Below are 27682 nucleotides of genomic sequence, written 5' to 3' on the forward strand. Positions count from 1 at the left end.
ACCAGAGGGAAAAAAAAAATGGCGGCTGCGGTCTGGCAAAAGCCCCTAGAGTCGCTCCTGGGGAGCGGGACTTGCTCTCGCACGGGGAGGTACCCAGGCTGGTGGGAGGAATGGTGCCCCACGGAGCTGCCTGGTGTTCCCCGAGGTGAAGGGGTACGTCCCTGTAGGGAGCAGATTGGTGTATAGTCCGCGGGGCTCATGCCAAATCTTCAATGCCGCCCCCTCCTGGTCGTGTGGAGGCGACCAGCGAGAGTATATTTCCTCCATATGCGTTCCCTCTCCTCCTGGTGTGTGCAGCAGGTGTGCTGCGGGGGAGTAGGGACAAATCTCTACCCTCGCCATTAACCAACCCTGGGAGGCGCAGACCTCATGGTGAAGAGGGTTGGAGGGTGGTGATCCCTTGGTGAATAGCGGGGGTGTGTGTGTGGTGACACTGGGGGACGCTTCTGTGATCAGGTCCTGAATGAGTTCACCAATTTTTTGACAAACGAATGTGTGTAATAAACGTTCAGGTCCGGACCTGTGTGTGAACGAGCGTGTATGTGTGCCACCAAATAACATCTTGTGGAAGTGTGTTGTGGAGCCTGATCAGCTCATAACAAACAAACATACACATACATAAACTCGTTCCCCAGGTCGGCGCTGTGGAGATGAGTGGTGCCTCCAAAATGAACTTTATTGCCAATACCAGCGGTGCGTTTGTCATAAACCTGAAGTGTCAGGGAATGGGTGGGTGAACTCAGGGTCTGGGCGTCCCCGCTGTAGGTGTTTTCCTAATGAGGGGTGGTCTTGAGGGTCCAGAGGCCCCTCATTAAGGAGGGGGTACTGTCATGATCCAGTGTTGGATCTGGCGGTATTAAAAGCACAAAATGAACTTTTTTTACTTTGGAAAGTTCCAAGGTGTCTTGACTGTCCCCGGTGGTGGTGAGTGGTATTGCACTTTAGGGTTTTTTGCACTTAATTATGGATCAGGTGTGACACCCTATAAAGGTGTGCTCAGGGGGTTCACTCACTGCCTGTGATATTGTGAGTTTGTGTTCACTCTGTTTTTGGAGAGCCTGGATGAAGGATGGAGCTGGTGAGGAGTCCTGCGCAGCTTAGCCAGGGGGGATGTGTTTCAGCTATGGTGTCTGGACGAAGGGCTGGCATGGCGTGGTGGAGTCGCAGTGATGGTGTCAGCGGGAAGTGTCTGCATGGGCTGGTGGAGTGGCGACTATGGAGAGTGGCACTCACCATGTGGGACTTGGCCGCTGAGCTGGACTCAAGCATGCTCGACTTCGTGTCAGCAGCTGAACTCATCCTTGGGACTCTGGTTCTAAGCAGCTGCAACTGGTGTTGGACTCTGCTCCAAGGTTGCACTAAGGTGAAGGATCCTGTTATGGTGATGGATCCGGGTGGAGGAGAAGATGCACTCAGGTGGAGGGCTCTGTTGCTGGGAGCGCACGCAACAGAGCAAAGCTAAGTGGTGTTTCCCCTGTATTGTCTCTTTCCTCATGTGTGTTATTAGTGCAGTGGTGGGATTAGTCTCCGCACCGACCCATTCCCTAGTGAGGGTTTAGGGTCAGGGTGAGCAAGGGCGTTAAGGTACGCGTGCGGCGCCCGGTGCGAAACCGGCATAGGGAATGTTAGGAGTGCAGGGACACTGGCTCAGGGGAGCTCAGGAGGTCTCCAATTTCCTTTTCCCTATAGCAGGGCCCACCATTGTTAATGTTTCCCAGGTTCCCCCCTTTATTATTTAAATGCGCCTTACTGGAGGCGGTGTTTCCAGATATTGTATGTATAACGTGTAATACCTAAATTCGCCAGGTGGAGGCGGCGTATCCACCTGCACGTTTTTATTATTTAAATGCGCCCCACTGGAGGCGGTTTATCCAGGGTCACGTGTGTTATGGGTCCGCCTTGCGGTAACATCTGCGTCCTGACACACGTGATCATGACAATTACCATAAGTCTCATTATACACTGGAGCTTTGTACATAGTATACTGTGTATAATGTCAGTGTACAGGTAACGCAGGGATCACTGGTAGTATTATACACAGGAGCTCTGTATATACTGTCTGTGTACAGGTAATATAATGATCACCAGTGACATTATACACAGGAGCTCTATATATAGTGTACAGCGATCACTGGTGGTATTATACACATTAGCCATGTATATACTATCAGTGTACAGGTAATACATTGATCACCAGTGACATTATACACAAGAGCTCTGTATATATTGTCAGTGTACAGGTAATAGAGGGATCATCAGTGACATTATACACAGGATCTCTTTATATAGTGCCAGTATACAGGTAATACAGGGATCATCAGTGACATTATACACAGGAGCTCTGTATATAGTGTACAGATAATACAGTGATCACCGATGATATTACAGACAAGAGCTCTGTATATAGTATACAATGTATAGTGTCAGTGTACAGGAAACACACTGACTCACCGGTGACATCTCTAGTTGAAGTCCTTCATCTTCATCCAACACACTGCCATCACATTTTTACAGCCCGGACTAGTCTCTGCAGAAAATAACCAGTTATCTAGAGCATATTCCCCAATTTTCCCCCAACCTCTACACTACGCCAGATGAAGAAAAACAGGACCTCTCCTCCCCCACACTGAAAACAATATCCTCAAAAATAAAATATATCACAGCAGTACTAATATCTCAATTAGCCCCTACAGTCCTACATCCTACTCCCATATGTACTCCATTCCTGGCCCCATAGGTCTCTCCACACCGCCCCATAGGTCTCTCCACACCGCCCCATAGGTCTCTCCACACCGCCCCATAGGTCTCTCCACACCGCCCCATAGGTCTCTCCACACCGCCCCATAGGTCTCTCCACACCGCCCCATGTCTCTTTATACTGCCCCAGTGTCTTTTCACACTGCCTCCGAATCTCTCCACACTAACCCCATGTCTCTGCACACTGCCCTCGTGTCTCTGCACACTGCCCTCGTGTCTCTGCACACTGCCACAGTGACTCTCCACACTGCCCTCATGTCTCTCCACACTGCCCCAGTAACTGCCCCAGTTTCTCTCCACACTGCCCCAGTTTCTCTCCACACTGCCCCAGTTTCTCTCCACACTGCCCCAGTTTCTCTCCACACTGCCCCAGTTTCTCTCCACACTGCCCCAGTTTCTCTCCACACTGCCCCAGTTTCTCTCCACACTGCCCGTGTCTCTCCACACTGCCCAAGTATCTTTCCAGTGCCCCCACCATGGTGTGGCTTTACAAAGAGAAAAGTTTCTCCTTACCTGGCTGAGGTCCAGCGGTGTCCTCTCTTCGATGCATCTGAGGCACGGACGTCTCGGAGTATGGCAGTGACGTCCTACACCGGCAACGTGCGCACTGACGTCAGTTACCGGCCTTTGATTGGCTGGCGGCTGTTAACTGTTGCCGTGAGGGAAGGCTTCAAGGCTTGTTTAATACATTTTTTCAAACAAAATGGCGCCAGCGGTGATGCCGGCGCAGTACTATGTATCTCGTTCCAATAGATGCTACTGCACAGGGGCCACCGCCATTTTAGCAGGGAAAAAAAATTAGGCTCCATCAACAAGATTATAAGTTGCACCCCATTTTCCTCCCAAATTTGGAGGGAAAAAAGGTGAAACTTATAATCCGAAAAAAAGGTACATATAATTTTTATTTATTTATGGTGATTTTCCCCTTGTAATGCTTTCATATATTCCTATAGTTAATAAAGGTCATTTACACTATTTTTGATATTCTCTGGTCATGTATCTTTTTGTAGGTTACAACAGAACAATCTATTACAGCGGAGGTGCGTCTGATAAGGATACAGGACAGGGACAGAACAATTATGTTAGTGATCACTGTGTCTCCAATATTGTTTACTTGTATTTGGTCGCTCACCACTCACTAATGGTCCATAAACGGGAAGAAATTTCCACATTTTAATGCAGCATAAAACACAGACTGAGATTAGAAAAGAAATAAAGGATTAAGATACAACCTGAGATATAAGCAGGGAGAAGAATGAAGATAAAATTCAGATAAGGACCGAGATACAACGAAATATAAAAAATAAAAACGGAACTGAAATAAGAGCTGGCATCAGAATTTAGGACAAATCCTCCTTATAATCTCAAATCTCTAAGTTTTGAGAATTTTTAAGTTTTTACATAGCAATGCAGTGAGTGCAGGCGCAGAACCGCAGTCAGTACATGAATGCAGCGCAAGAACCACAGTCACTATGTGGAATGCAGCACCAGAACCACCATCAGTACATGAATGCAGGACCAGAACTGCCGTCAGTACATGAATGCAATGCCAGAACCATTGTCAATACATGAATGCAGCTCCAGAACCACCGTCAGTATTTGAATGCAGCACCAGAACCCTTGTCAGTATATGATTTCAGCGCCTGAAACTGCCGTCAGTACATAAATGCTAAGCCAGAAGCTACCATCAGCACATGAATGTAGTGCCAGAACCACCATCAGTACATTAATGCAGCGCCAGAACCACCATCAGTATGTATGTATGTATGTATATATATATATATATATATATATATATATATATATATATATATATACACAGCACTAAGCTTAGTACAGTGATCAATTGCAATGTCAGATAAACCCCATATACAATTGTATTGCATGAACCTATAATTCCCAGGATGTCCTTAACAATGGTTAGGAGATGCTGGGAGTTGGTTGTTGCTATCAGTTATCATCAGACTGCGTACCACACAGGAACCACAGTACTGATGAGACATAGTACATATCACAAATTATACTGCCCCATAAATCAAAATATCTCCCATGCTGTGCCCCTGAAAAAATAACTGCCTCTCACCGTGCTTCCTGCATCAACCACACACTGCCCCTCTCTAAAACAGCACCCCAAACTGCAGTGGTGTCACTAGAGTCTGATAGGCTCCAATGCAAGATTTGAACCAGGACTCCCTAATCCTGAAAATATTTAAATACATATATATTATATTATGTTTGCCCTCCATCCTGGTATATATGTCACTCATCCTGAGTCCTATCCTGATCGATACATATCCCCTATCCTGGTATATGTCCCTTATCCTGGGCCCCATCCTGGTATAAATCTCCCTCATTCTGGTATATATGTCCCCCCATCCTGGTCCCCCGTTGTGACGCTGTTCTCTAATGTATAGAAAAAAAGAAACCATTATACTCAACAGGGACGTACATAGAAGTAATGAGGCCCCATAGCAGAAGTATAATGCACCACCCATAGTCACCCACCCATAGTCATTCATATAGTATAACGCACAGACTATAGTCCTCCATATAGTATAATGCACCCCCAATAGTCCTTCATATAGTGTAATGCACCCTCCATAGTCCTCCATATAGTGTAATGCACCCTCCATAGTCCTCTATATAGCATAATGTGCCCCCCATATATTATAATGCACCGCACAGTCCTCCATATATTATTATGCACCCTCCATACATAATTCACAACCCATGGTCCTCCATATAATATAATGCACCCCATAATAGTCCATATAGTATAATGCACCCCATAGTCCCCCTTATAGTATAATATGCCCCCATAGTGCTCCATATAGTATAATGCACCCCATAGCCCTCCATATATTATAATGCACCGCATAGTCCTCCATATAATATAATAAACCCTCCATATATAATTCACAACCCATAGTTCTCCATTGAGTATAATGCACCACATAGTCCTCCATATAATATAATGCACCCCATAATAGTCCATATAATATAATGCACCCCACAGACCTCCATATAGTATACTGCACCCAATGGTCCTCCATAGAATATAATGCACCCCCATAGTCCTCCATATAGTATAATTCACAGTGCATAGTCCTCCATATAATACAATGTACCCTATATAGTCTTCCATAAATAATGCACCCCCAAATTCCTCCATATAGTATAATGCATCTCCATATATAATGCATAGCCCATAGTCTTCCATATAATATAATGCACAGCCCATAGTCTTCCATATAATATAATGCACAGCCCATAGTCCTACATATAATATAATGCCCAGACCATAGTCCATATAGTATACTGCACAGCCCATAGTTCTCCATACAACATAATGCACTCTCCATTGTCCTCCATATAGTATAATACACCTCGATATTAGTATACTGCACAGCCCATAGTCCTCCATATAGTATAATGCACCCCATAGTCCTCCATATAGTATAATGGTATAATGCTCCCCCATAGTCCTCCATATAATATAATGCACCCTCCATATATAATTCACAACACATAGTCCTCCATATAATATAATGCACCCCATAACAGTCCATACAATATAATGCACCCCATAGTACTCTATATAGTATAATGCACCCAACGGTCCTCCATATAATATAATGCACCCCATAGTCCTCCATATAGTATAATGCACTGTCCATATTCCTCCAAATAATATAAGGCACCCTACATAGTCTTCCATAAATAATGCACCCCCCCAAATTCCTCCATATAGCATAATGCATCTCCATATATAATGCACAGCCCACAGTCCTCCATATAATATAATGCACAGCCCATAGTTATAGTCTTACATATAGTATACTGTACAGCCCATAGTCCTCCATATTATACAGCACAGCCCATAGTCCTCCATATAGTATACAGAACAGACTATAGTCCTCCATATAGTAATATAGTATACTGTATAGCCCATAGTCCCCCATATAGTATACTGCATAGCCCATAGTCCTCCATATAGTATACTGCAAAACCCATAGTGCTCCATATAGCATAACACACAGACCAAAGTCCTCCATACAGTATAATGCACAGACCATAGTGCTCCCTATAGTATAACACACAGACCATAGTCCTCCATATAGTATAATGCACTGTCCATATTCCTCCAAATAATACAAGGAACCCTACATAGTCTTCCATAAATAATGCACCACCCCCAAATTCCTCCATATAGTATAATGCATCTCCATATATAATGCACAGCCCACAGTCCTCCATATAATATAATGCACAGCCCATAGTTATAGTCTTACATATAGTATACTGTACAGCCCATAGTCCTCCATATAATATACAGCACAGCCCATAGTCCTCCATATAGTATACAGAACAGACTATAGTCCTCCATATAGTATACTGTATAGCCCATAGTCCCCCATATTGTATACTGCATAGCCCATAGTCCTCCATATAGTATACTGCAAAACCCATAGTGCTCCATATAGTATAACACACAGACCATAGTCCTCCATACAGTAAAATGCACAGACCATAGTGCTCCGTATAGTATAACACACAGACCATAGTCCTCCATATAGTATAATGCACAGACCATAGTCCTCCATATAGTGTAATGCACAGACCATAGTCTTCCATATAGCATACTGCACAGCCCATAGTCCTTCATATAGTATAATACACAGCCCATAGACCTCCATATAGTATAATGCACAGCCCATAGACCTCCATATAGTATAATGCATAGCCTATAGTCTTCCATATACTATACTGCACAGCCCATAGTCCTCCATATAATATAATAAACCCTCCATATATAATTCACAACCCATAGTTCTCCATTGAGTATAATGCACCACATAGTCCTCCATATAATATAATGCACCCCATAATAGTCCATATAATATAATGCACCCCACAGACCTCCATATAGTATACTGCACCCAATGGTCCTCCATAGAATATAATGCACCCCCATAGTCCTCCATATAGTATAATTCACAGTGCATAGTCCTCCATATAATACAATGTACCCTATATAGTCTTCCATAAATAATGCACCCCCAAATTCCTCCATATAGTATAATGCATCTCCATATATAATGCATAGCCCATAGTCTTCCATATAATATAATGCACAGCCCATAGTCTTCCATATAATATAATGCACAGCCCATAGTCCTACATATAATATAATGCCCAGACCATAGTCCATATAGTATACTGCACAGCCCATAGTTCTCCATACAACATAATGCACTCTCCATTGTCCTCCATATAGTATAATACACCTCGATATTAGTATACTGCACAGCCCATAGTCCTCCATATAGTATAATGCACCCCATAGTCCTCCATATAGTATAATGGTATAATGCTCCCCCATAGTCCTCCATATAATATAATGCACCCTCCATATATAATTCACAACACATAGTCCTCCATATAATATAATGCACCCCATAACAGTCCATACAATATAATGCACCCCATAGTACTCTATATAGTATAATGCACCCAACGGTCCTCCATATAATATAATGCACCCCATAGTCCTCCATATAGTATAATGCACTGTCCATATTCCTCCAAATAATATAAGGCACCCTACATAGTCTTCCATAAATAATGCACCCCCCCAAATTCCTCCATATAGCATAATGCATCTCCATATATAATGCACAGCCCACAGTCCTCCATATAATATAATGCACAGCCCATAGTTATAGTCTTACATATAGTATACTGTACAGCCCATAGTCCTCCATATTATACAGCACAGCCCATAGTCCTCCATATAGTATACAGAACAGACTATAGTCCTCCATATAGTAATATAGTATACTGTATAGCCCATAGTCCCCCATATAGTATACTGCATAGCCCATAGTCCTCCATATAGTATACTGCAAAACCCATAGTGCTCCATATAGCATAACACACAGACCAAAGTCCTCCATACAGTATAATGCACAGACCATAGTGCTCCCTATAGTATAACACACAGACCATAGTCCTCCATATAGTATAATGCACTGTCCATATTCCTCCAAATAATACAAGGAACCCTACATAGTCTTCCATAAATAATGCACCACCCCCAAATTCCTCCATATAGTATAATGCATCTCCATATATAATGCACAGCCCACAGTCCTCCATATAATATAATGCACAGCCCATAGTTATAGTCTTACATATAGTATACTGTACAGCCCATAGTCCTCCATATAATATACAGCACAGCCCATAGTCCTCCATATAGTATACAGAACAGACTATAGTCCTCCATATAGTATACTGTATAGCCCATAGTCCCCCATATTGTATACTGCATAGCCCATAGTCCTCCATATAGTATACTGCAAAACCCATAGTGCTCCATATAGTATAACACACAGACCATAGTCCTCCATACAGTAAAATGCACAGACCATAGTGCTCCGTATAGTATAACACACAGACCATAGTCCTCCATATAGTATAATGCACAGACCATAGTCCTCCATATAGTGTAATGCACAGACCATAGTCTTCCATATAGCATACTGCACAGCCCATAGTCCTTCATATAGTATAATACACAGCCCATAGACCTCCATATAGTATAATGCACAGCCCATAGACCTCCATATAGTATAATGCATAGCCTATAGTCTTCCATATACTATACTGCACAGCCCATAGTCCTCCATATAATATAATGAACCGTCAATAGTCCTCCATATAGTATAATGCAGACCATAGTCCTCCATATAGTATAATGCAGACCATAGTCCTCCATGCATGAGACCGTGACAAAGATGTGCAGTACTGTCAGTGACCGGCTACTTCATCCTAAATGTGAGAGGGAGCGCTATCGAAAGTCCTTCCTTCCTGCTGCAGTTAGGCTGTATAACCAGCACTGTCCAAAACGGAGAACGACCCAAACAGTGAACTGATAGATCCAAAGTTGTGACAGTCCGGTTACAATTTTTTTTTTTTTAATTTTTTTTTCCCTGTATATGTACCTACCTACTGTCAATGTAATGCCTTTATGCATCTGTATCTGTACTTGTTCCTGCCTTGCTACTGTAATGCTCTGAATTTCCCCATGGTGGGACGATTAAAGGATTATCTTATATAGTATACTGTACATCCCATAGTCTTCCATATACTATAATGCACAGTCCACAGTCCTCCATATAGTATAATGCAGACCATAGTCCTCCATATAATATACTGTACAGCCCATAGTCCTCCATATAACATAATGCACTCTCCATATTCCTCCATATAGTATAATACACCTCAATATTGGTATACTGCACAGCCCATAGTCCTCCATATAATATACTGCACAACCCAGTTGTCCATATAAAACATACAGCTAATAGTCCTCCATATAATATAATGCACAGCCCATACTCCTCCATATAGTATAATGCACAGACCTTCAGACCATAGTCCTCCACTTAGTACAATGAACAGCCCGAAGTCCTCCATACAGTATACTGCACAACCCATAGTCCTCCATATAACATAATGCACTCTTCATAGTCCTCCACATAGTATAATGCACAGAACATAGTCCTCCATTTAGTACAATGCACAGCCCGAAGTCCTCCATACATTATACTGAACAGCCCATAGTCCTCAATGTAACAATGCATTCTTCATAGTCTGCCATATAGTATACTACACAGCCCATAGTCCTTTATATAACATAATGCACTCTCCATAGTCCTCCATATAGTATAATGCACTCTCCATAGTCCTCCACATAATATAATGCACAGCCCATAGTGTTAGGGCTGGCGGAACGCACCAAATAATAAAATAATAGTAAGGTGCGTTCGCAGCCCGGGGTCCACCGTGCAGGGGTGGTAAACTGCTGCTTAGTAATGGCGGAAGTATAAAGCGGTATACAAGAGATCACACATGGGTTAACGTCACCTAGTGTGAACAGAAGCGAACTCTGTAACGACACAGAGCCGAGCCACAGCTGAACATAAATGCCGGAGCCTGGTAAAATCACAGCACTCGGTAAGAGAGCGCTCAGTATGCGGCCACAGAACTCAGCCCCAAGGACACGAGGTCTGAGTCCCTCTAGACCTACTGAGCGCACGGCGTCGCACCTGCAGACGCCACTATAGCTGCTGACTAAGGTGGAGTGTCGAGCACGTGCACCGTGGCGTGCAGAGCCACCGGTGGACACTGATGTTAGTCACAGACTCTGCCTCTACCTACACCTAAGCCTGGGCGCTTAACAGGCTAGGCTGCACAACACATGCGTACCAAGGGTAGGGGTTTCAAATGAGTCAGTCACCAGAGACATTCATACTTGCATACAACACTCACTCCTCATAGTCTGGTAATGCAGTCTATACTAGCGCATGGCCGAGGGGCCATGCGAACCTTTTAAAGCCGTGTCCTTCTGGGACCTTCCTGACCTTTCTGATGGTCCAATCCGAGCTGGAGAAGGACCTGAGCATGTGACCTCCATACTCCAGTGAGAGATCGTCCCACGGTCATGCTCCGTGGACCGAAAGGAGGACTTAGTCCCTGGAGTACCTCGCTGCTGACCAGCATGTGTTGCTATAGCTGGATCAGAGGTGGCAGCAGCAACCAAACCCACGGAGCTAGTCTGGGCAGAGCGCCTGGACCAACAAGTCTGCTGAGCTACCTCCTCTGCGGCTGGAGAGGAATGGGAGACCGCCAGAAGCAAGGCTCAGGATTCCCGCTGTGCAGCGACAGGAACCCAACGCCTAACACATATAGTATAGGTATTTTGGCCACAGTGTACTCGCAGATTTAAAAAAAATACTCACCTTCCCTGCGCTCTCCTGCAGCGCAGCATCCTCCTCTGAAGCCTGCAGCTGACTTCAGCATGCAAGCGACGTGTGTAAATGACATCACTGCCATGCGCCCCAGTCACGTGCACTCCGACGCCAGCTGCTGGCCTCTGATTGACCAGCAGCATGTATGGAAGCTGCCTGACACTGTGTGCTCCAGTCACTAATATTCTTAAACCAACAAAGAAATCAATAGTGACTGATCGGTAATGATCACCCATCATCGGGTCTACAATACATGGACCATAGATTGTTGGACCCCTCAGACACTGGGGCCCAGGGTGTGACAGTTGTCCTGTATGTACATTGCTGATAGCCCGTCCTGTGCTTTTATGTGTGCCTGGATTGTTTCCCCGCAGACACATTGTACTTTTGGCTGCGCTCCTATGACTGTCAGTTCTATCGTGTTCACGTTGGCTCCTGTCCCGGGACATGAGGAGGAGGCGCAGTCTACTGGAGCATTCTGTACCCTGTGGCCACCGCCACTCCGACTGTACAATCCAATCATTATGTAAGAGCGTTTACAGCTATTTACAGAACATCTGGGAGGAGGAGCGTCGTACAGTAATCCTCGCTGGCTGCTCGCCATACTGTATCCTGACAGCCCATAGACACCTGTGTAATCCACAATGGGCGGCCTCCTCAAAGCCCCCAAAAATACGAAGGACAATCAGCCACTACCGTCCATACAACAGCTCATCCCCCGTGCCCCCTCCCTGACGACGCTAAATCCTACCCCCCCAGGCAGGGGTTAATCCCCAGCACATGGCTGACCGAGTGCTACTGTACGTCAGCAGCACACACACTGACACGGTGCAAGGAGGGGGAGCAGGGTAGGATGGACAGGAGATGGATGAATACATGATAGATAGATATGACAGACAATAGCAAGGAAAATGAGCAACACAATCCTAATGTTGTGGGTGGAATACGTCCACAAGCAACCAGCCAAGAAGCCTCCAAATGATGAAATAATAGATACATGTGACGCTTCAGCTTGAGAAAGGCTGGTCGCAGCCGAAATGTTGCCACACCATATGGGCTAATAAAGTCCACTTTTTTCATAGTTTATTGGAGTGCTGCCTCCTTTTTTCTACAAATGGACATTTGTTAGGAGGACCTTGCACCCTGAATTCATCTATATCAGTGGTTCCCAAACTCCAGTCCTCGCGGACCCCCACAGGTCATGTTTTCAGGATTTCTATAGTGTTACACATGTGAGAGAATTCCTGATGCCTTGATGATACTTCCATCACCTGTGAAATACTAAGGGAGTCCTGAAAACACGACCTGTTGGGGGCAGCGAGGACTGGAGTTTGGGAAACACTGATCTATATGGTGCTGTACCATTTTTTTCTTCTAGATAGATAGATAGTGGCTGTGTGTCAGCAGCTGCTATTAATGAATACACAGACTCCACTATTGTTATACATGGAAGAAACAAAAAGTAGTTGACATTTTGTGTCAAAACTGTAAAAGTCACAATGGCAACTATTGATCTCATTGATGTTCCTTGCTCTTATGTCATCGCTTCATGTGCCCAGACAGGTCTTAAATAAAAAAGGAGACGTGATAGGTACAGGGTTCAACTCACTGATGAGGGTTTACAGCTCAGGAAGGGCTGCACCCTCACACCCCACCACCCTCCATGTAGGGCCTCGCACCTTCAGCCTTCCTGTACTTATTAGTGGCAGTGCACTGACGCAGTGTGTAGGACTGTACAGTATATTGACTGCAGAGGACTTGTGGACCTGGGCATTAATACTGAGCTGTGCGGCCATATATATACTATATTCTTGTAGATAAATAGCTCAGTTAGAAATAGCAGATCAAGAGGAAGATGGATAGTCACAAGCCATCAAACAAAAGGAGAACTGCTTATATTTCTGTACCAGGAGTGGCAAAAGGTCACCCAAAAGCAATGTGAAAGACTGGTGGAAAGCATGCCAAGACGCATGACAGCTGTGATTAAAAATCATGGTTATTCCACAAAATATTGATTTCTGAACTCTTCCTGAGTTAAAACATTAGTATTGTTGTTTCTAAATTATTATGAACTTGTTTTCTTAGCAATATTTGATGTCTGCAAGCACTGCATTTTTTTGTTATTTTGACTGTTTCTAATTTTCTGAAAATAAATACAAAATTTATTGCTTGGAAATTCGGAGACATGATGTCAGTAGTTTATAGAATAAAAGAGCAATTTACAATTTACTCAAAAATATACCTATAAAGAGAAAAATCAGACAAACTGAAATTGTTGCAGTGGTCTCTTAATTTTTGCCAGAGCTGTATATAAAATATCTGGCGTAGATGTGGCAACGAAACAAGGTGACCGTAGATAAATAGACAATGACAGCGATGGATCCATAGATGTGAGACAGATCCCAGTTCTCTCTCCATTGCCCTCCGGACACCTGGGGGTCTCTCCTCTAGTTGGCCATCCACAGCACCGAGCATGCGGCGAATTCTATTATATAACAGTAAGAGAATCAGAAAAATGATAGAAACAATTGTAATCTCCTCCTCCTGTCCCCAGTGTGATCGGTGAGGAGGAGGAGGAGGAGGAGAGGAGGATGGATGAGAGGAGGAGAGCAGGGCGGCCCAAAGAGCAACCACAACACAGCAGAATGCGAACACAGAGCAGAAGACAGCGAGAGCCACACAGACAGCAGGTAACTGACTTCTCCTACATGTGTACAGATAGAGAATGGACAGGCAGATTCTGGTGGCACCAGCACAGTATTCTATAGCGGAGAATCTTTAGGATTTTACTTTTCCGTTTTCTTCTGTGATGAATCTTATTAAGGAGAAATCCTCTCTCCAGAAGAGACACCTGGGGGAGCTGACAGGTGACCAGAAGGCATGCACATGTGTGAATAGACAGGTAAAGACAGAAAGGAGGTCAGAGACACAGCTGGGTGGTCAGAGGTAGAGGCGTGAGGGTCAGAGGTACAGCTGGGATGTCAGAGACAAAGGTGCAGAGAGACACAGCTGGGTGGTCAGAGGTACAGGTGGATGGTCAGAGGTAGAGGCGTGAGGGTCAGACACAGCTGGGTGGTCAGAGGTACAGGTGGATGGTCAGAGGTAGAGGCGTGAGGGTCAGAGACACAGCTGGGTGGTCAGAGGTACAGGTGGATGGTCAGAGGTAGAGTTGTGAGGGTCAAAGACACAGCTGGGTGGTCAGAGGTACAGGTGGATGGTCAGAGGTAGAGTTGTGAGGGTCAGAGGTAGAGTTGTGAGGGTCAGAGACACAGCTGGGTGGTCAGAGGTAGAGGCGTGAGGGTCAGAGGTAGAGTTGTGAGGGTCAGAGACACAGCTGGGTGGTCAGAGGTAGAGGCGTGAGGGTCAGAGGTACAGCTGGGATGTCAGAGACAAAGGTGCAGAGAGACACAGCTGGGTGGTCAGAGAAACTCTGTGTTGGATTGGATTGTCAAGGGGCCACTAGTGACACTGGCTCTGGAGTCCACTGTTTGGCCACATGCAGATGTCCCCTTGGCCTCCATATAATAATCTGGGAGGGGTGTTGGATGCCAGCTGCAGCTCATATGTTGGGGTAGAGAGCTCCCTGCACAGCTGCCACCGGGGGACTCTCCTGTTCCCCTGTGGACCGGTTGACACTAATGTGGCGTCAGACAGCTCGGTGGTGAGAGGCTCTGTACTGGCAGTCAGATGGGAATGTGAGTACAGGGCGAGTGTGCACTGTGGACACGCTGTTCCCCACGTGTGATGAGTGTACGGGAGGAGCCGGCACAGAGCGTACAGTACAGTGTGACTCACAACATCCTGCGGGATCGCTGTGTACTGTACATCTGTGGGCGGAGCCTCCGCACTGTACACACACGGCCTGCCAGAGCAAGGGGCACGCAGAGCCGAGCAAGGGGCACTCAGCGCAGGGCAAGGGGCACGCAGAGCTGAGCAAGGGGGACTTAGCGCAGGGCAAGGGGCACACAGAGCTGAGCAAGGGGCACTCAGCGCAGGGCAAGGGGCACGCAGAGCTGAGCAAGGGGCACTCAGCGCAGGGCAAGGGGCACGCAGAGCTGAGCAAGGGGGACTCAGCGCAGGCCAAGGGGCACTCAGCGCAGGGCAAGGGGCACACAGACCTAAGCAAGGGCCACTCATCGCAGGGCAAGGGGCACACAGAGCTGAGCAAGGGGCACTCAGCGCAGGGCAAGGGGCACGCAGAGCTGAGCAAGGGGGACTTAGCGCAGGGCAAGGGGCACACAGAGCTGAGCAAGGGGCACTCAGCGCAGGGCAAGGGGCACACAGAGCTGAGCAAGGGGCACTCAGCGCAGGGCAAGGGGCACGCAGAGCTGAGCAAGGGGGACTTAGCGCAGGGCAAGGGGCACACAGAGCTGAGCAAGGGGCACTCAGCGCAGGGCAAGGGGCACGCAGAGCTGAGCAAGGGGCACTCAGCGCAGGGCAAGGGGCACGCAGAGCTGAGCAAGGGGAACGCAGAGCTGAGCAAGGGGCACACAGAGCTGAGCAAGGGGCACACAGAGCTGAGCAAGGGGCACTCAGCGCAGGGCAAGGGGCACACAGAGCTGAGCAAGGGGCACTCAGCGCAGGGCAAGGGGCACGCAGAGCTGAGCAAGGGGCACTCAGCGCAGGGCAAGGGGCACGCAGAGCTGAGCAAGGGGCACTCAGCGCAGGGCAAGGGGCACGCAGAGCTGAGCAAGGGGCACTCAGCGCAGGGCAAGGGGCACGCAGAGCTGAGCAAGGGGCACTCAGCGCAGGGCAAGGGGCACGCAGAGCTGAGCAAGGGGGACTCAGAGCAGGGCAAGGGGCGAGCAGGGCAAGGGGCACACAGCTGAGCAAGGGGCACACAGAGCTGAGCAAGGGGCACACAGCGCAGTGCAAGGGGCACACAGCGCAGTGCAAGGGGCACACAGCGCAGTGCAAGGGGCACTCAGCGCAGTGCAAGGGGCACACAGAGCTGAGCAAGGGGCACTCAGCGCAGGGCAAGGGGCACGCAGCACAAGGGGCACACAGCGCAAGGGGCACGCAGCGCAGGGCAAGGGGCACGCAGCACAAGGGGCACACAGGGCAAGGGGCACGCAGGGCAAGGGGCAGGCAGGGCAAGGGGCAGGCAGGGCAGAGCAGGCAGGTTCCCTGGTGAATATACATCTGATACTGTACCATACATTATAGCATATACACTGCACTATACACAAGAGCGCTGCCCTATATACATCGCACTATACACAAGAGCCCTGCCCTATACATCGCACTATACACAAGAGCGCTGCCCTATACACACCACACTATACACAAGAGCGCTGCCCTATACACACCGCACTATACACAAGAGCCCTGCCCTATACACACCGCACTATACACAAGAGCCCTGCCCTATACACACCGCACTATACACAAGAGCCCTGCCCTATACACACCGCACTATACACAAGAGCCCTGCCCTATACACACCGCACTATACACAAGAGCCCTGCCCTATACACACCGCACTATACACAAGAGCCCTGCCCTATACACACCGCACTATACACAAGAGCCCTGCCCTATATACACCGCACTATACACAAGAGCCCTGCCCTATATACACCGCACTATACACAAGAGCCCTGCCCTATACATCGCACTATACACAAGAGCGCTGCCCTATATACATCGCACTATACACAAGAGCCCTGCCCTATACATCGCACTATACACAAGAGCCCTGCCCTATACATCGCACTATACACAAGAGCGCTGCCCTATATACACACCACACTATACACAAGAACGCTGCCCTATATACGCCGCACTAAACACGAGCGCTGCCCTATACACCGCACAGTACACAAGAGCCCTGCCCTATATACACCACACTGTACACAAGAGCCCTGCCCTATATACACCGCACTATACACAAGAGCCCTGCCCTATATACACCGCACTATACACAAGAGCCCTGCCCTATATACACCGCACTATACACAAGAGCCCTGCCCTATATACACCGCACTATACACAAGAGCGCTGCCCTATACACACCGCACTATACACAAGAGCCCTGCCCTGTAAACACCGCACTATACACAAGATCCCTGCCCTATATACACCGCACTATACACAAGAGCGCTGCCCTATATACACCGCACTATACACAAGAGCGCTGCCCTATATACACCGCACTATACACAAGAGCCCTGCCCTATATACATCACACTATACACAAGAGCCCTGCCCTATACATCGCACTATACACAATAGCGCTGCCCTATACACACCGCACTATACACAAGAGCCCTGCCCTATACACACCGCACTATACACAAGAGCGCTGCCCTATACATCGCACTATACACAAGAGCCCTGCCCTATACATCGCACTATACACAAGAGCCCTGCCCTATACATCGCACTATACACAAGAGCCCTGCCCTATACATCGCACTATACACAAGAGCCCTGCCCTATACACACCGCACTATACACAAGAGCCCTGCCCTATATACACCACACTATACACGAGCGCTGCCCTATACACCGCACCATACACAAGAGTGCTGCTGTTGTGAACTCTCTCAATTTGACTTCTGAGTCGGGGCTCCCTCTGCTGGTTACTGTGGGTAGTGGAGCTGGCCGAAGTCTGCCACCTGACGACGATGATGGGAAATCAGGGGTTACTGACTGGAGTATTTAAGTGAGCTGGCTTCCTTCAGTGGCTGCTGGTGTTTAGTTTCTTCCTGTGCATTCTGAGGTCTGCTGTCTCCTGCCTGATCCTGCATTTTTTCAGTTAAGTTGTTCATTTGCTAAACCTTTGCATCTGATCTGGTTTTGCCTCTTTCTGCTTTGCTGTGAGGGTTCAGCGAGCTCCCTACTGGGGCAGTGCTGGACCCCGCTCCATATGTTACAGCTTGTGTCAGTTTGTTCAGTCCCCTGTTATATTAGTCTCTTTTGCTTTGATGCTAGTTTACACCAGAATGCTGATATAGTGGGGGAGAGGTCGTGAGACCTCAGTGTTTTTTTTTTGTACATCAAACGTGTTGGATTTTTTAGGGTTTTGCGTGATTGCAGACAGTGTCTTTCCTTTCTTATCCTATCTAGTCAGTGTGGGCCCCATCATTTGCTCAGTCTATTTTCTGCCTGCGTTTGTGCCTCATCTTGTCTCACCGACAATATATGTTTGGGGCTATCTATTCCTTTGGGGTTCTACTCTGGGGCAGTTTAGATTTCACCTTTCTTGCTTTAGGCTTAGTTAGCTCTCTGGCTGTGCCGAGGCGTCTAGGGCATCGTAGGTACGCCCCACGGCTACTGCTAGTTGTGTTGTTAGGATTAGGGGTCTGCAATCCACTAAGTTGCCAACCTTTCTGGTTTCCTGGTGGCGTAGCCTATTCCTGCCATCATCCTCGGTGACCAGTTCATAACACGCTGCCCTATACACCGCACCGTACACAAGAGCGCTACCCTATACACCGCACCATACACAAGAGCGTTGCCCTTTATACGCTGCACCATACACAAGAGCGCTGCCCTATATACGCCGCACCATACACAAGAGCGCTGCCCTATATACGCCGCACCATACACAAGAGCGCTGCCCTATATACGCCGCACCATACACAAGAGCGCTGCCCTATATACGCCGCACCATACACAAGAGCGCTGCCCTATATACGCCGCACCATACACAAGAGCCCTGCCCTATATACACCACACCATACACAAGAGCCCTGCCCTATATACACCGCACTATACACAAGAGCCCTGCCCTATATACACCGCACTATACACAAGAGCCCTGCCCTATATACACCACACTATACACAAGAGCCCTGCCCTATATACACCACACTATACACAAGAGCGCTGCCCTATATACGCCGCACCATACACAAGAGCGCTGCCCTATATACGCCGCACCATACACAAGAGCGCTGCCCTATATACGCCGCACCATACACAAGAGCGCTGCCCTATATACGCCGCACCATACACAAGAGCGCTGCCCTATATACGCCGCACCATACACAAGAGCGCTGCCCTATATACGCCGCACCATACACAAGAGCGCTGCCCTATATACGCCGCACCATACACAAGAGCGCTGCCCTATATACGCCGCACCATACACAAGAGCGCTGCCCTATATACGCCGCACCATACACAAGAGAGCTGCCCTATATACGCCGCACCATACACGAGCGCTGCCCTATATACGCCGCACCATACACAAGAGCGCTGCCCTATATACGCCGCACCATACACGAGCGCTGCCCTATACACCGCACCGTACACAAGAGCCCTGCCCTATATACACAAGAGCCCTGCCCTATATACACTGCACCATACACAAGAGCGCTGCCCTATACACCTTACTATACACAAGAGCGCTGCCCTATACACCTTACTATACACAAGAGCGCTGCCCTATACACCGCACTATACACGAGCGCTGCCCTATACACCGCACTATACACAAGAGCGCTGCCCTATATACACCGCACTATACACAAGAGCCCTGTCCTATATACACTGCACTATACACACCGTACTATACACAAGAGTGCTGCCCTATACACCGCACAATACACAAGAGTGCTGCTGTTGTGAACTCTCTCAATTTGACTTCTGAGTCGGGGCACCCTCTGCTGGTTACTGTGGGTAGTGGAGCTGGCGAAGTCTGCCACCTGACGACGATGATGGGAAATCAGGGGTTACTGACTGGAGTATTTAAGTGAGCTGGCTTCCTTCAGTGGCTGCTGGTGTTTAGTTTCTTCCTGTGCATTCTGAGGTCTGCTGTCTCCTGCCTGATCCTGCATTTTTTCAGTTAAGTTGTTCATTTGCTAAACCTTTGCATCTGATCTGGTTTTGCCTCTTTCTGCTTTGCTGTGAGGGTTCAGCGAGCTCCCTACTGGGGCAGTGCTGGACCCCGCTCCATATGTTACAGCTTGTGTCAGTTTGTTCAGTCCCCTGTTATATTAGTCTCTTTTGCTTTGATGCTAGTTTACACCAGAATGCTGATATAGTGGGGGAGAGGTCGTGAGACCTCAGTGTTTTTTTTTTGTACATCAAACGTGTTGGATTTTTTAGGGTTTTGCGTGATTGCAGACAGTGTCTTTCCTTTCTTATCCTATCTAGTCAGTGTGGGCCCCATCATTTGCTCAGTCTATTTTCTGCCTGCGTTTGTGCCTCATCTTGTCTCACCGACAATATATGTTTGGGGCTATCTATTCCTTTGGGGTTCTACTCTGGGGCAGTTTAGATTTCACCTTTCTTGCTTTAGGCTTAGTTAGCTCTCTGGCTGTGCCGAGGCGTCTAGGGCATCGTAGGTACGCCCCACGGCTACTGCTAGTTGTGTTGTTAGGATTAGGGGTCTGCAATCCACTAAGTTGCCAACCTTTCTGGTTTCCTGGTGGCGTAGCCTATTCCTGCCATCATCCTCGGTGACCAGTTCATAACACGCTGCCCTATACACCGCACCGTACACAAGAGCGCTACCCTATACACCGCACCATACACAAGAGCGCTGCCCTATATACGCCGCACCATACACAAGAGCGCTGCCCTATATACGCCGCACCATACACAAGAGCGCTGCCCTATATACGCCGCACCATACACGAGCGCTGCCCTATATACGCCGCACCATACACAAGAGTGCTGCCCTACATACGCCGCACTATACACAAGAGCGCTGCCCTATATACCGCACTATACACAACATTGCACTATACACTATACTGCCCTATATATGATTGGCCTCTATCTCTGGCATGGCGCATGTGTCTAGTTTCCCTGCCGCTCCTCCACTGGACCGATTGCAGTCAGGTTCTCTAGTGATGGTGGGTGGGCTCCTGCTGATGGAGCTGGGTACTGGGGTATGAGTCCAGACCCCCTGCTCCCCTTATGTGAACGTGTCCCCTCTGCGACGGTCGTTGCTTGGACGGTCGTATCTCGGGGCAGTTGTCTCCTGCGATGACGCAGTCTCTTCTCCACTCTTCATCAGCAGATATGAAGTCTCCTCCACCAGATGCTGGACCTCCTAATCCCGGGGAAGAGCAAAGTGCGGAGGCCGAGATGCCGCCGGTCATAAAAGCGCAGCCAATGAGCGAAAAGGACTCTGGGTACTCCGGTGAGCATCAGTTATCTATCACACGACCCTCCGCCCCTGCGCACTACTACCCTCAGCATCTCCTTGGAGCATTTTCAGCTTGGTGGTGACTCCCATCTAACCCCCCCAACTAATGACGGCCACATCCTCTGACATTACCTCATTGCGCCCAACAGCTCCGTTCCGGGGTCTATTTGACACTGTCTTGACCGTGGAGCACAAACCTAATGTGAACGCAGCCGCAGAGCCATTCACTTACCTGACAGGACCTCATGGACAATGCTGGTTCCTCAAACACCTCTGTTGTAAAAAAAAAAATGGATTAATCCGCCTTCAGCAACCAATCACAGCACAGCTCTCATCTACTGCTCTCAAACAATGAAAGCTGCGCTTTGATTGGTTGCTATGTCCTAATTATCAGTTTACAACAGTTTTCAGGGTCCGCACAGATCACAATATGAGACCCCCGATAGCAATGTCCTCTCGGGCGCTGCTCTCAGCATATTCTGACATTGTGGGAGCTATGGAGTTTTCCAGGCATCTATTGTGATCCACCTTTGTTACTCATAGCAACCGGAGGACAGCTTTCATTTCTTAAACCTCTGCGGTAAAATGAAAGCTGTGCAGTAATTGGTTGCCACAGGCAAAGGCCATTCTGATAAAGCTGGCGGTCACTACCCCTGAAGCCAAAACCTCTGCAGTCACGGGAGGGTCATCAGAGTCCTAGACATAGCTCCGCCCACGCCATCCCGCCTCTGTACAGAGTTGTCAGGATGATGGCGCCGCTCCGCTGCCTCGTCAGGGACTGACTGATGTTCTCTTCATAGACAGCAGCTCGGAAAGCGTCAGCTCAGAGGATCCGCCGCCAGCAACAAGTGCCAGCGTGACGGCCACCACCCCGGACCCACTGCAAACACAGACGGCGTATACGCCTATATACATCCTACAGAATATCGTCCTCAAACAGGTGAGAAAGAGAAAAACAAGAAATGCGTCCGATAGAACGTTTCATTCCACAATTCTCTAAACTTTGCATCAATTACTGATCGTCCTCAGTTACGACTCTTTGTAATATACGCCACTTTCTTACTTTGCTTTATTCTCTCTCATGCGTCATTAGAACTAGAGATGAGCTAATACTTCAATATTCGGTTCGGATTGCCATATTTGCAATATTCGCCGAACAACATTGGAGTTAATGGGAGTACAGATGAGCGAATATGTTCGGAATTGATTGTCAAACATTGGTTCAGCACCAATACGGTACAAATATGGCAAGTTCAGATTTGGCCATCATTTTCCGAACATACTCACTCATCTCTAGTTATAACTTCTCAGTTCATGCTCTTTTAGAAGCTGCTTTGAGCTGCTGCTCCAGCAAGAATCATAGTCAAACACTATTTACAGCTTCCCTGCTCACCTCCCTCCCTCATGCTCCACTCCATCCTCCCCCCACTTCTCTCGGGGATGGTTGACCAGGGTTTCTTGCTGGATAGCAGGTCAAAGCTGCTTCAAAAAAGAGCGTGAAGTAGGAGGTATAACGACACGTGAGAGAAAGCAAAATAAGAAAATGGCATATATTACAAAGAATCATAACTTTACAAAGGATGATCAATAATTAATAAAAGGTTTAGCTACTCTTTAAGAGGAGGTCCTCCGGGATGAAAGGTAGGATTCTCTCCAGTACAAGCACCTGCCTCACAGGTTTTGTGGTATCTGGTACTACTACTCATTTCTATTGAGGCACATGGCCCTCTGCTGGAGAACGATTCTTCCATCTAATCCCGGAGAACCCCAGATTAGGCCTCAGTGCACATTACTATTAGGACGCCTCCCCAGGACCCAACAGACCATCTACAAGTCTGTGAGGTCGGAGAGGTGCCGCTGTGTGATGGAACTGATGCCACGTACTTGTTTCTATTATGACATAAATCACATATGTGAATAAGCCCGGACCAGCCATGGCACCTCCCTACCCCCTGTAGTCACTGCTATAAGCCCGTTTCTGATGTACCCCTTCAGGGGTCTTCAGTCATCAGCTGCAGCTTCCATGCACGAGTCTGACAACTCCATTCTGACCCTACGTTTCTTGTAGTCAGACCCCATTCTCTGCACATCACATTGAGGAGCGTTCATTTATCATCTAGCTGGCCCAGTGCTGCTGCCCTGGTGGTGAGTCTGCTCCTCATGGTCAAGTCCGGTAACTTTTCTCTATTTCTCCTTCTAGCCTCACCTTGTGCTTCTCCAAGCTCCTGTCAGATGCCATCGTAAAAGAACTTCCCCTTCATCCTACCTGCCCATCCTGCGCTCTTATCCTAAGATTGCACCTCGTATACCTCCTCTTCCAAGTTTGGCTTCCAATCCTCCCAAAGACACGGCTCTCACTCCTCCCCAGCCCAAAGTGTGCAAGCAGGCGGCACCACAGATCCTGGAGGTCTCCCTGCGCTCGCTGGCCTTGCTGCGACGGACACGAGAGACTCAGAGATCAATTCGAGAACTGAAGGCTCATACTAGACTCTATGAGAGAGCGCTGCAGGGTGAGGAAGGGGGGTGGGAGAGGCTTCGGAGAGCGATGGAAAGGAGTGGAGGGTACAGAAAAATTCCACCTGCCGCACCTGACTCGGGCACAACGGAAGAAGCTGTGAACATGACTGAGGCTTCCACTGCGACCAAACACAACGACTCAGCAGAAGTGACATCTCCGGAGGAAGCTGTGACATCAGACGCAGCACCATCTGCCTGTGATATGGGGGGCGCAGTATGACCTCAGTGGACACACCCTCCCCTCTTACCTTTGTACATTTCCATTTTTATAGCATATAAAACTTATTTTATTGTCGGCATGTCTGGGACGTGACAACGTTACGATTTGTATCTGCTTTATTTCATGAGAACATGAATTTGTCAAACTTGTCTGATTGGTTCTTTGCCCCCCATTTGACTCCTTCAGATCTAAAAGAACACTGTCAACATCTAGTGGCCAGTGATGGTAACAAAGGCTACACCGCACACAGGTTTTTACTCGATTCAGAGGTCCCCATACAAAAAAATCCCACAATCGAAGTCCAGAATTCAGGCGTCCACCATCTCCTCCTGCTTCCGTTTCTTTACTCTTTTCTTTTTCTTGGTGCTTCCTAATAACTGGGAATCTTCTCTATTCACCTCACTAACATACGGGGCAATAGCACCAAATGGACAAAAACGCTGTTTCAGTCCTTGTGGGAGGGATAATGGTGGCCGGTCAGGAACATTGCGCAGGGCAGTGTGGTCTCCGTGGGCCTCTGACAAAGTGATGACACCTTGTAATGGAGAAGCTGCCTGGAGCTTGTCCTCCGGGAGCCCTGAAGGCTGCAGAAAGGCGCACAGGGGTAGCGCAGGGCCGGGCGTGGACACCATGTGGTAATACTTCTTCACGCTGCCATCTTTGATCCTCTGCATCTTGTAGCCAGATAAGGGGAAACGATGAGAGTTAAAGCTGATGACAAGAAGAGAGATCACGTTACTCCCTACAGTAAAGTACATCCCCTCGTCCATTACTGCACAGACCCCTCCACCAATGTATCTGTGATAATACAGCTCAAAGAAGGTGGCGCTGGAAGAATCAGACTTAATTGGTAGATCAACCTGAAAGCTAGCAGAATAGTGAGTGCAGCTCTGGAGTATAGTACAGGCTGTAATGGTAAATGCGGTGCCTCCTGCTCTAGAAGACATTGAGGACTCATCCAGTGCTCATTAGGATCAGTCTCCAGTTGTCTGGTTACATGTCTGAGCCTGCAGGACTCGCCGTGGACATAATCTGGGTGGGGCAGTGACCCAGATACAAGAGCTGTGCCGTTCTCCACACTTGACGCTTATGAATAAACTGCTCTAAGTAGCACTACATACCCCACTATATGTCTGTACAGATAAATACACTGTGCCCTCCTCTCGCATTTATTAGTTCCAGGTTTATAGTCACATCCATTACACACAAGCACCTAAAATCCAGTGCAGTAATGAGATACTGTCATCACAAGGATGCAAATCACAGATGTGGTCAAATGACTGACCACCAACATGGGGAATACAGGAGACTCATGACAGTCTGGGCATTGCATAGTTATCATTCAGTGGGTAAAGTGAGTGCAGATATTTCTTCTGAGACTGGACAGCCCCTTTTATTCACAACCCCTTCAATATTGCAGCACAGCTTCTTACTCAAATTCATCACCTACTCATAATACATTGGTTAGGACTGCTCTGAGGGGTATACCTTGACATTTGGTAGAGCGGCTTAGTATACGTTTTTTGCAAAAAATGTATCAACTAAATACCCTGTTTTATCATCTTTTTACTAGCACTTGCTGTCCATTGTTAAGATATATTTGTACAGCAGAGTATTTTTTCACGTTTGTTGTAATGTGTTTCAGTCTCTTGGTGGTGTGAACACTGTCCTACCGACTTGTTCACAGTGTGTGCATGGCCCATGCGTTTGTATTCACCTACTCATAAGTTTAGCACAAATTGTGAAGGATGGGGCCAACAGCCCAGTCGGCCCCTCCCCCAGGAAAGGTCAGGTGGCCCAACAGCCAAGAGTCAGCCCACTCCCCAGGGGAGGCTGAGGGGGCCCAACAGCCCAGACTCAGCCCCCTCCCCCCCTCAGGGGAGGTCGGGGGGGCCCAACAGCCCAGAGACAGTCCACCCCCCCAGAGGGGAGGTCGGGAGCCCCAACAGCCCCGAGCCAGCCCACCCGCCCTCCCCCAGGGGAGGTTGGGGGGGACAAACAGCCCAGAGTCAGCCCACTCACCAAGGGGAGGATGGGGGGCCCCAACAGCCCAGAGTCAGCCCACCCCCCCAGGGGAGGATGGGGGGCCCCAACAGCCCAGAGTAAGCCCACCCCCCCAGGGGAGGATGGGGGGCCCCAACAGCCCAGAGTAAGCCCACCCCCCCAGGGGAGGATGGGGGGCCCCAACAGCCCAGAGTAAGCCCACCCCCCCAGGGGAGGATGGGGGGCCCCAACAGCCCAGAGTAAGCCCACCCCCCCAGGGGAGGATGGGGGGGCCCCAACAGCCCAGAGTCCACCAACCCCCTCTGGGGCTGCAGATTCCTTGTTTTCATGAGGGAAGCGCCTTGCACTTCTACCGATGTGACGGTCACCTTCGCTCTATAGCACCCCTTGAACGTCTATGGATACAAGAAGCGCTCCCTGTAATCACCTCACATGTCGGGGGCAATTACTTTCTGCAGTCAGACCCATCACCCCTCAGGTATCAGGGTATGTTTCCACGTGGTGTATCTTCTGTGGATTGGACGCTGCTTACAGCCGCAGTGTCCAGATGTTACAGCATAGTGGAGGGGATTTTATGAAATCCCATCTCCACTATGCGTACAAAGACCCAGGTGGCAGACCAGTGTAACCGGACATGCGGCGCGTTTTTCTAAACCGCAGCATGTCTAGTTAACTTGCGGAGACGCTCAGTCTCAGCAAGATAAATAACAGTCTATGTATAGGATGCGGTGATTCCACATGCGGAATCACCGCGCGTACAATAGCCGGCAGTGCTTTGGGTGGAGCTGCGTCCAAAGCGCTGCCAATACTGACTGTGAAAACATACCCTTACCGCTCTTCTCACCTTTCCGGAGAAAAGTCTGCGGGAGCCTTAATCAGCCAGAACTCCATGTCCGGTTCAGAGGTCGCCGATCTGTCACATTCCGCCACCGGGACAAAATCCTGCGGACACCGGAAGCCGCAACCTGAGGGACACAACACTGTCAGTCACATTACATCCCAACTACCATCCCCAACATCAGCCCAAAGAACCATACACCCCAGAAGCCGCATCAATCATCATTACAATCATCAGCTTCAGCACACGGAGCCTGCACTCTGATGATCCCCGTCACATGTAGCATGGGCGCAGCCATCTTACCCTCCTCCATCACTCGGCATCTACTGGCGAATGACGTCATATCCGCGCGACACAGGAGGAAACAGTGCAATGATCGGAAAAAAATATGCGTAACAGCGCCACCTGCTGGACACAGATGTAGC

At 48.3% G+C, this 27682-nt stretch overlaps 2 protein-coding genes across 9 annotated transcripts; one reads left to right on the plus strand and one right to left on the minus strand.

Moving 5' to 3' along the window:
- Positions 1–998: 998 nt before the first annotated feature.
- LOC141073797 (uncharacterized) lies at positions 999–24564 on the plus strand. 7 transcript variants are annotated; one of them, XM_073561228.1, is made up of 5 exons: positions 999–1078; positions 14128–14263; positions 21547–21672; positions 22479–22618; positions 23879–24564. In XM_073561228.1, exons 3-5 carry the CDS (start codon positions 21552–21554, stop codon positions 24413–24415), a joined length of 798 nt encoding a protein of 265 aa, XP_073417329.1. In that variant the 5' UTR covers positions 999–1078; positions 14128–14263; positions 21547–21551; the 3' UTR covers positions 24416–24564. The 7 variants fall into 7 exon arrangements, with proteins under 7 accessions (XP_073417329.1, XP_073417330.1, XP_073417327.1 ...); XM_073561229.1 differs by having other exon boundaries at positions 21550–21672; XM_073561226.1 differs by lacking the exon at positions 14128–14263 and having other exon boundaries at positions 1048–1078.
- On the minus strand, positions 24514–27682 carry POLR1G (RNA polymerase I subunit G). Of its 2 annotated transcripts, none has more exons than XM_073561235.1 (3): positions 27561–27682; positions 27264–27384; positions 24514–25126 (listed from the first exon to the last, which is right to left on the minus strand). In XM_073561235.1, exons 1-3 carry the CDS (start codon positions 27598–27600, stop codon positions 24724–24726), a joined length of 564 nt encoding a protein of 187 aa, XP_073417336.1. In that variant the 5' UTR covers positions 27601–27682; the 3' UTR covers positions 24514–24723. The 2 variants fall into 2 exon arrangements, with proteins under 2 accessions (XP_073417336.1, XP_073417335.1); XM_073561234.1 differs by having other exon boundaries at positions 27486–27621.

The sequence above is a fragment of the Dendrobates tinctorius genome, unplaced genomic scaffold (assembly GCF_039654945.1).
Source record: "Dendrobates tinctorius isolate UK_male_01 unplaced genomic scaffold, ASM3965494v1 ptg000315l, whole genome shotgun sequence".
NCBI classification, from domain to species: Eukaryota; Metazoa; Chordata; class Amphibia; order Anura; family Dendrobatidae; genus Dendrobates; species Dendrobates tinctorius.